The sequence below is a fragment of the Myotis brandtii genome, unplaced genomic scaffold (genome assembly GCF_000412655.1).
Source record: "Myotis brandtii unplaced genomic scaffold, ASM41265v1 scaffold208, whole genome shotgun sequence".
Lineage (NCBI taxonomy): Eukaryota > Metazoa > Chordata > Mammalia > Chiroptera > Vespertilionidae > Myotis > Myotis brandtii.
In genome coordinates this window covers 6497539-6507571 of record NW_005357764.1, presented here as the reverse complement: position 1 = coordinate 6507571, position 10033 = coordinate 6497539, and the positions used below count along the sequence as shown (strand labels likewise).

Sequence of the window (10033 nt, the reverse complement as noted above, 5' to 3'; positions counted from 1 at the left end):
ACTAGCCTCCCATTAGACACCCAACTTGTCCCCTTCCTGAGACAGAGGGAGAAAAGAGACGACCTGGGGCTTCTGTGCTCGAAGTGAGGCCTAGAAGGGGACTCTACTGCCATCCCTGAGACATGCTCTGGGGGAAGCATGTGACATCCTGGGAGACAAAGCCCACTGCTGAGGTCCCCTCAAGGGCTGCTTGGCTTAAGGGGTAGCAGTAAGGTCTGTGACAGCGAAGATGGGTTGGGCCAGTGCCTTTGGCCACTCCTTTGGGTCTCTCTGTCATGAAGGTTCACTGGTACTGAAGAGAGTCCCATTGAAAAGGTTCTGGCGGAGTGGGACAAGGATGGAGAACCCTGGGGCCTAACCTCCCAGCGCGGCGGTGGCTCCTAGAAGGGCCAGATGGCCTAGGTCCCTTCAGGGCCTCAGGACCCTGGCCAGTGGAATGAGCAGTCAATTCGTCTCTCTGTCATGAAGGTTCACTGGTACTGAAGAGAGGCCCATTGAAAAGGTTCTGGCAGAGTGGGACAAGGATGGAGAACCCTGGGGCCCAACCTCCCAGCGCGGCGGTGGCTCCTAGAAGGGCCTGATGGCCTAGGTCCCGTCAGGGCCCCCAGGACCCTGGCCAGTGGAATGAGCTGTCAGTTGCTGAGCTCCCGGACACAGCCTCCCGGTCTACAAAAGGGGAATTTCTCGGATGGCACCCGGGCTCCGAAGCCCCAGTATCTTTTATGGCCAGGAGGTGGAGTGCCTGGGCAAAGAAGGCCTCCCACTCTGGGTAGGTGGGTGTCGATGGTCCCAGCCGGCCTCATATGGGGGCTGCAGGTGGAGGGACGGTGTGAGCCTTGCCGGTCTGCCAGGCCAGCATGGCCACTTACCCAGCTGCCCCAGGACTGAGTCGGGCCCTGCCTTCATTTTCTCTTTCTTCTCAGGGCTGCCCTTTGGGCCCTCACGGCTTTTCCTTTTCGAGTCGCTCTTCTTGCCCTTTGGTCTCCTCCCAGACCGCTCTGCACCAGGGAAAGAGAGAGCAGGTGGTTATCCCAGACTGCCTCGGCCAGAACCAAGATCGCTGCGTGCCAGCCCAGGAGTCCCTCCTCACCGGGTGCCTCACCATCCCGGTCGCCTTGCCCTGCTCAGAGCCTTGGGGGCTTGGCTAACTGCGGTGTGGTAGAGTGTGGTAACTGCCCACTGCTGCCCTGGCAGGGTTTGGGGAGGACACAGGGCCTTGAAGTGGGTGGAGGGCCACCTTGCAGGATCTGGGCTGCAGCCTGATCTGCATGGCCTACAGGTCCTGGGAGAGTCCTGGTGGGTGGAAGGCTGGCTGGTGGTGAGTGGACAGGGCAGGGTCTTGAATGCTAGGCCAAGGAGCTGGACATGAAGGTGGACAGAACACTATCTGAGGAGTCAAGAGGTTTTGGTTAGTCCCTTGAGCCGGTCTCCTGCCTTGGTCTCCTGGTCTGCTTTGGAGGTCAGACAGGAGATGGGAGACCTGGCTGCACACCTGACCTCCATGCCCCTTCAGCCCATGACCATACAGGTCTAGGGAGCCACAGAGAACACCCAAGCAGGGAGGGGCCTCTGGAGGGGGAGGCCCAGCTGCCAGGAATGTTCTCCCAGCTTCTCAGCTGCAGGCCGGAGGGCTTCCTGAATAAGGATTTAAGAAAGTGTTGGGGGGTGTGGTCCCAGCTCTGTAATCTTCCCAGCTTGGCTGCTGATCCCCTGTGCACCTCCTGCTGGGCCTCAGTCTCCACATCTATAACATGGGACCAGTGCCCATATACTGTGAGGGCAGGCTTCTGAGGCCCCCACTGTCCTCAGCTAGTCTGAGCTCCTTCTGAGGGTCACAGGACCTTGCCTGGTCAACCTTGGCAACCCCTCAGCCTCACTTTGGACATCTTCCTCCTGCTCTAATCGCACCGATACCAGCAGCTTCCTTCCAGTTTCTCTAACAAGATAAGCTCTGGCCTCTGGGTCTCCAAAAATGCTCTTTCCTTGTCCTGGCCTTCACCTGGTTCAGCTCCAGCCTCAATAAATACCACTGCCACCGGGAAGCCTTCTCAAGCCCTCTGGCCAGACAGGCCTTGGCAATATGCCTGTAGCCCCCGTCCCACGCCAGGGGTCAAGCGCACAACACGGAGGGCGTCAGCTTCGGGCAGAGGCAAACCAGTCTTCTGCTCTGAACAAGGGCTGCCTGTTGTAGCCACTCAGACCTGGGAGCTGCAAATGTTGCGACTCTTGAACATGTTCCTGGAATCCCGTGCCTCGGGCACTGCAGGCCGTGCCACTCTGCTGCCTCGGCTGTGTTGCTCCTGCGGCTGGATGTGCTCACAGTGCGGTCCCAGGAAGCCCGAGGCTGCTGCAGAACCACTGCCGCCGTGAAGCCTCCCTCACAGCTCTGTCCCTGCACCAGCACCAGCACCGCTGCCGTCCCCTGGCCACCACTTCCCTTTGTCTTTCCAGGTGGTGAGCTCCACAAGGGCGGGACCTTGCCATTCAGCCCGCAGCGGTGTGCCCGCAATGCCCAGCACAGGACCTGGCCTCCGTCCACGCTCAGTTAGTGCTCACGGAACCAATCACAGATGAGAGGGAGCCGGGGACCACTCCGGGAGCCAGGGAGCTGCCATAGCCTTGAGGGTGCACGGCGAGCTCTGAGCTCTGCATGGCTGTGACCCACCGTCTTTACTTGGCACTCCTGGTTTTTTGGGCCAGAGTGGGTGGCGATCCCAAAGTGCAGATGAGGCAGCTTGGCTCTCAGGCAGGGGTGGCCAGCCCTCAGTCATCGGCTCTGGGGGTGGCCTGGCAGCTCTCTTCTCTGTCCACTCCAGGCCCAGCCTGACCCAGAGGCTGAGCTGGCAGTGGCCGCCCCTGGCTCGAAATCCCTCTCCATCCAGCTATTCCTGCTGCAGGTAATCCAACACGAGAGCACCATTTGGGGGTCAAGCACTGCCCTCTTTAACATGTGAAGATTCCAGGAAGAGCCCTGTGTCTGGCAATGTCCACACAACTAACAGATAAAAGCAAAGCCAGAGCTTCTTTGGCCTTTGATTTCCAAATCTATTAAATGCATGTGATGCAGGAGAGTAAGAAATAAGAGGGAACAGCTTCTGGCACAGGGCCTGAATCCTCTGAGGCCAGAGAAAGAGCACACAGGACCTCTTCCATCACTGGGCAGCCGCTTTCTTCAGGTTCAACACGCAGGCACGTGGGTCAGGGAATCTCGCCGGCTTCTGGCCCTTCCTGCCTCAGCGCCAGCACACAGCCACTAGGACCTCTGGTCCCCACCTGTTCACATGCAATTTACTACTGAACCACTGTGGCCCTGGCACTACCTGGTGTCCCTAGTGGATAAGAACGCTCTCAGAGGGCAGGCCTGATGCCCACACTCCAACCTCTGGCTGCTTGCCTAACAATACATACCTGGGACCCTGGGGAGGTCCCCTTCTCGGCCCAGTTACTGAATGACGGAGGGTAGGGGTGGGGGCCAGTGGCCCCGGGCCCCATGCACATGCCCCAAACCAGGCTCCACAGACACACCCTTCTTGGGACCCAACCCCTTGAGTGTGTGCACACTGAGGTGGCTGGTGTTGGGCAGGGAAGGCGCCTACCTCGACACAGATCCTGTTCAATAAGTTTCATCTGCAGGTGGAATATCTGCTCCTGGAGTTTGCAGATGGCGTGTTTCGTTCTCTCCCGCCTTGTCACCATGTAGCACAGATTTCTAACCTGAGGAAACACAAGAGACATTTCCCACCTTACTCAAGGGCGACCCTCCCTGACCTTCCGGCTCTGGGGGCCACCACTGCCTCACCTGCCCGGGACATCTGGGAATCAATTCCCGGACCCCGAGTGTCCTTAGCCCTGAGCCACAATTCCCTGATACAAAACATGGGCCGAGCACAGCCTTGACCCTGTGGCCCTGGCTGAGCCAGTGACAGAGAGCATCTGGGTAGCTCAGGCTGGTGACTCCGCCTTCCTGGCTGAGTCAGCGACACTGCTGCCCAAGGCCCTTCTAACACAGCTCTCGCCCCTATATTCACAGTGCACCGAGGCTCATTGGGCCTCGCGAGGGCACCGAGTCCATCCCTCTGCCTCCTGTCCAAGGCCTCTTTCCCACCAAAGAAACTCTTCAGCCACAGAAAAGCCACCTCCTATCCCGAGACACAAAAGGCCATGGTGCAGGGAGTGAGAGAACCCAGCACAACAGCTTCGAGCAGACAGGCAGTCTCCAACCCACCTGGGTCTCCTTGCTGCTCTGGGACCTGAGCCAGGCCCACACCTGCACTGGCCAAGGCCCCCACGTCCACATGCATGTGCTCAGCCAGAGACAGAACTCCTCACAGGGCGGGGCGGGGCCCCTGGCCTCCGAGGGCCAGCGAGGAAGAGCCTCTTGCACTGGCCTGGAAGCACCTGAAGGACGGGCCATTTTTGCTCTCTGTTCACGTGACGACTTGCTCCAGTGTGCCCATCCTCACCGGCTGCTCCCTGGGCCAAGACCAGGCCCCCTCCCCGAAACACTTCCTTGTTCTGGTGTCATCTTCAGTTTAGGTCAGAACTTCCAGTGGCAGGGACTGGCCAGGGGCTGCTGAGCTGAAATTCTGGGTCCCACCAGGGTCTTTCCAGCTAAAACTAGTATTCTGTCTCCAGTTGGGTTCCATCTTCCAGGTCAGGCTGCATGTCCTTAAGCTGCCTGGGATGATCTCTGGGTTTTAGAGCCCCGGCCTGTTGTCATGGGCACCATTCCCCTGGCCTGGGGTGGCTGTGATCAGTCCTCGCTGTACGCACGAGCATCCTCATCTCCCTCCTGGGCCTAGTTGTGAAGGAGGTCCCAGCACGCCTGCTTCCGTCCTGGCCTTGCAGGAAGACTCTCAGTGGCACTCGCACTGGTGAGTGCACCCAGGATAGACAGGGAGCACCAGGCCATCCTAGTGGCCAGCACCTCCCAAGAGGGCAGCAGGGCCCAGCCTGACCTCTTCAGGACCTCCCGCCAACCCACCTCCTCCCACACGGCCCTGAGCACAGGCTGTGGCTCTGGAAACTCCCGTGGTGTTGGGTCCTGGGCTCAGCAGTGAGCAATGCCATCTGGGTCCCTTTCTTCTCAGGATGTGTAGCCCAGTTGGGCAGACAGATGCTGACCAAGTACTGACAGGACCAGGTGGCCCTGAACCAGACTTGGAGGGGATGAGGAAGGCTTCCTGGAGAAAGGGGCAGCTAGGCAGGGAGGGGTTTGGTCACAGAGAGGGAGACAGGCTGGGAGACAGGAATCCAGAGAAAGGCCAGGCAGGGGAGAGGCAGAGCGAGGCCTTGTGGCTAGAGAGTGAGGCTTTGAGGCCTCGCTGAGCCAGGCCAGGCAGAGCTGTGCAGAGATTTTGATGGTGGTGTGTAAGAGCTGGGGTCCTTAATGACCCAGCTCCTCCTCATCTGCCCCATCGCTGATCCGTCAGCATGCCCATCAGTCCTTCCCGGGGACGCGACCCCTTGCCTCAGCCCCCTCTCCGCTTAGTCACCCTCATCATCTTCAGCTGGACCCCTCTGCCATCCCAGAGCAATCTTCTGAAAGTGCAAATCCTCCGACGGCGTCTGTGTGGAACCTCAGATGTAATTAGTTAAGATGAGGTCATACTGGAGATGAGTGAGCCCTAACGCCACTAAGTCCTTGTGAAAGGCCATGTGATGGCACGCACGCACAGGGAGAATGCCACAGGACAAGGCAGAGCTGGAGTCATGGGCCTCCACGTCAAGGCAGCCCAGCAGCTAGGAGAGAGGCCCGGAACAGATCCCCTCGGAGCCGGTGGAGGACTCAGTTTGACGACTTCTGGCCTCTAGTTGGTAGTACTTTGTTACAGTCGCCCCGGGAAACAAATATAGCTTCCTTCCTGTCACAGTGAAAAAACACAGCCCAGAGCCTGTTCAGTCTGATCCAGTCACCTCAGGGCCCGGTCCCAGCCGGCCTCCAGGACTGCACCACCTCCAGGCGCTTCTGTCTGTGTCCAGCCCACGTCCGCCTTGGAGCCTTGGTGTACACTCTACTCTCCCCCAAGGCTGGACTCACATCACCTCCAGAGGCCTTCCCTGTCTGGCATACGCGCAGTCCAACATTACCTCCTTGTATCCCAGTCTGTTTTCTTCCTGGCGGTCACAGGACCTAATGTGCATGGGGTCAGTGGGGATGAAAAGAAGGGGATGGATTCATGGCTACGTTGGAGGCCTTAAAACAAACCAGTCAATATATCTAACTTAAAAATGGTTCAGTCAAGGTCCAGCTTTTTGAAATTTTCGAAAACATTCCATTCTGGAGTTTTCTCACACTTAAACCTAACCTCTTAAGGTAAGAAGCCAGATGAGGTGAGGCTCAGAGTTATAGATTTCTCCCCAAAGTATACTTAAATACTTCCTGTTAAGGTCTGCCGGTAGTGTTCTGTTTCTTCTCTTTCACTTGAAACTCTAGAGCAGCGGTTCTCAACCTGTGGGTCGCGACCCCTTTGGGGGTCGAACGACCCTTTCACAGGGGTCGCCTAAGACCATCGGAAAACACATATATAATTACATATTGTTTTTGTGATTAATCACTATGCTTTAATTATGTTCAATTTGTAACAATGAAAATACATCCTGCATATCAGATATTTACATTACGATTCATAACAGTAGCAAAATTACAGTTATGAAGTAGCAACAAAAATAATTTTATGGTTGGGGGTCAACACACATGAGGAACTGTATCAAAGGGCCGCGGCATTAGGAAGGTTGAGAACCACTGCTCTAGAGGAAGGATTCCTAAGGCAAGTCCAAAGAATAACTGGCATCAAGACCCCTAGGGCAGCTGATTAAAAACACAGACGCCCAGGCCCGGGGGCCTGACATACTCTCTGGGGGTGGGGACCTGAAATCTGCACCTCATGTGCTACTGTGAAGTCAGAAGGACGGCCCTCGCCAGGGGTCCCACAGTCAGCTGCACAGGCTATTGCGTAGATGGTTCATTGTAGGACAGGAAGAGAATAGTAGAACTTCTACTGGCATATTTTTTTATCCTATTAGAAATTCTGAATATGTTTGTTTTAGAATAAACAGTGGTAGGTATGAAAAGATATTAAAAATACAGGATGTTACAGATAAATGCTCAATTTCCCCCCTGATCTGGGCACAGCACCCAATCAAATAATGTCTGGACTATAGAAAACAGGAATGCTTCCTTCCGAGAATCCCAACCCTGCCAACATTCTTTGGTTGGTACCCTAACCCTAACCCTAACCCTATGCTCACTTCACCCTGGAATCATCAACTACTTCTCTAATTTCTCCCAAGACGCTCGGTCCCACAGCCAGCTGTGACGGAATGCTGTGGAATTCCTCTCCCGGGGTGGCTTTGGGGGACAGAGTACTGAGGCCACCTTAGAAGTTCAGCCGGGCTGTCAGGCTCCTCACACTGTCCTTACTGTTTTTTTCTGATTATAAAGATAAAACACTCTTTTAAAAAAAATAATCCAAGTAACAAAGTCCTCCAAAACTAGGGCAGAGATTGGTAATAAAGGCAGGTTTTACATGTTGATGAAACTGTTTTGATATCAGTAATTTTGCAGAGAGAACCTGGATGTGGGCTGAGGAGAAAGGAAGAGCAGAGAGGACACACAGCCGGTTATCTGAAACCAGAATGGACCAGGGCTGGAGGAATTCATGGAGATGGAGGCAGCGGGAGGAGCAGGCTTGGACCTGTGGGCATGCTGGGCATGAGATGCTGGAGCTCAGGAGAGAGTGTGGGCTGGAGTCCTTCCGATGGGAGCACAGCTGTGGAGCTGATGCAGCACTGAGAGTTTAGGCCGAGTGTTGGAGAACTCAGAGGGGGAGAGCGAACCGGGGTATTAAGGGGGGATCTGGTCAGAGCATCAACAAGAAAAGTTATTCCAGAACAAGGGCATGATTGACTGTGGCAGCCACTGCTGAGAGGGCCAGGGGACAGGATGGAGAAGTGACTACGGGACCTAGGGAGACGGAGGAGGCTGTTGGCCCTGGTGGAAGGTTCTGCAATGTGGTGGCGGCAGGAGCATGGCCAGAGTGGGAAGCAACGAAGTAAGAGCAGTGAGGGATGATGGGAAAGGAGAGAAGGATGTGATGGAGAAACCCACGACTAGAGGGAGATGGGAAGGGAGTGTTTGCTCTCGAAATTGGGAGAAGGTAAAATAGATTCAAATGCTGGTGGGATCCTGGAGACAAAGAGGGGGGAAGGGAAGAGAGACTTCTGTGCTGCAGGACGGGGGCTGAAAACGGACACTTGGGGATGCGAGGAGGGCCGGCAAAGGGGTACAGCGGATCTCCAGGCATGAAGCTGGAGGGTTCTGGTCTGAGGAACAGGAAGTGAGGTTGTCTGCTATCAGATGGGGAGCCCAGAGCGTTGCTTGCCCAGGCTGGGGGGCAGGCATCTTGGGGGACCCACCTTCTCACTGCTAGGGTATCGATCCCGGTGGGCAGAGTGTGGCTCCTACTGGAGGAGGCTCTGGCAGGGGTGTGGCCTCCATATAGGGGCAAGAGTACAGGCAGCGAGCTAATGCCAATGAAGAAAATAAGGGACAGTGAAGGGTAGAGGGCCTGGGAGGCAACTGAGCAGGGAGAACAGGAGGCTGTGGTTAAGGAGGGGGATGTGGGGATTTGGAGGCGGTGACAGGGTTTGAGTGGGACGGGGGCACTAATGGGTCAGAAAGTCCCAGAGATGGGAGATGCAGGGATTGAGGAGCCAGAGTGCTGGAGGCCAAGGCTGCTTCGGGGGCGGCCAAGCAGACCGCAATCCAGGCACTGAGGACAAGTGAGTGGGGAGTGACCGGTGACAAGGAGGCAGGTACAGGGTCTTCCTCTCTGGGGAGAGCCATGGGAAACGAGGCCTGGGGAAGGGGTTCCTTCACTATTATCCTCCGCTGGGGGGTGTGTCTGAGAGCCGCCCCTGCCCGCCGAGCCCCACTCAGGCCAGCCCAGGCTCTCGAGTAAACCCCTGGTAACCAGATCCAGGCCCACAGGCAGCAGAGCCCTCACAGCCGGAACTGCCTCCTCGGTTGCTAGGGGACACCAGCGCACTTGCTCGTTGCTGGTGCTGCAATGTTTCTGTCAGCTGTGAATAGCTCTGGGAGGCTGCAGCGGCCACGCCTTCCCGAGCTGCCTACCAGGGCTGAGGCCTGTGGCTACAATGTTAGAAAGCACATCTCCATGGTGGCGGCAGCATGGCCCAGCTCTTGCTTCTCTCAGCAAAACTCCTTCCTGGCCTGGGGGCAAATCAACCAGGGAGGATGCCCTGTGGTCCCAGGCACTGGGCCTACCTTTCAATTCTCCATGGAGCCCCCACCCTGCAGGCCGGCCACCCCTCTACAAGCCAGAGCAGCAATGATCACCACCACCAACAAGGAGGGCCCTGTGCTAAGCTCTGTCCCCCATCTTCACGGGGACCCCTAAGGTTAGTGTGATCCTTATCCCATTCGATAGACAAGGAAACTAAAACTCCGAGAAGTGGAAACTGAAACTCAGAAGGCACCGAGCTGAGAAGCGCTGAACTGGATGCCAACCCTGGCTGCCCACGGTCTCGACCTCTTGATGGGTCCAGCCCAAGCTGGCCTGTGCGCAGTCACAGGCTGGATACGCTCGGCCGTCAGCACTGGGCCATGGGCAGAGGCTGGACCCGCTGGCCATGCCACCAGCGTTCATGGGTCTTTCCAGAAAGCCTCCCCTGTGGCACAGTGCTCGGCTTTATTCACTTACTTCAGTCACCCACGTGTGGCTGTGAAAGGCACTGAGGCTGGAACTGGAGGGGGTCGACCTGGCGCATGGCTTGCCCACCCTCACTTTGCTCCCAGCGGGAGAAGCAGCATTTTGACAGGGCTCCTGAGCCCTAAGAAGCTGCAGAGATGAAAGCCGGGCCTGCCTCCCTTTCCTGGAGGAAGAGTGGGCTGACTCTGAAGGACTCTGTCCCCCGACCAGAGGGATCCGTGTGGCAGCTCTTGTTGCCCCAGAGCTGGCACCCTAACCCTTGGCAAGATTAACCCTCGGAGCACCTGTACCAGCTAACG

The 10033-nt window shown here is 56.7% G+C and overlaps 1 protein-coding gene across 8 annotated transcripts in view; it reads right to left on the bottom strand.

The window, feature by feature from the left end:
- JADE2 (jade family PHD finger 2) overlaps positions 1 to 10033 on the bottom strand; it is a 53448-nt gene that overhangs the window by 4937 nt on the left and 38478 nt on the right. For 7 of the 8 annotated variants that reach the window (XM_005865574.2, XM_005865569.2, XM_005865572.2 and 4 more), the window contains 2 exons: positions 3597 to 3714; positions 870 to 998 (listed from right to left, as the gene is read on the bottom strand). In XM_005865574.2, the coding sequence (XP_005865636.1) occupies positions 870 to 998; positions 3597 to 3714 (247 nt within the window). The remainder of the gene's footprint in view (positions 1 to 869; positions 999 to 3596; positions 3715 to 10033) is intronic. The other variant, XM_014539140.1, reaches the window with a different exon arrangement.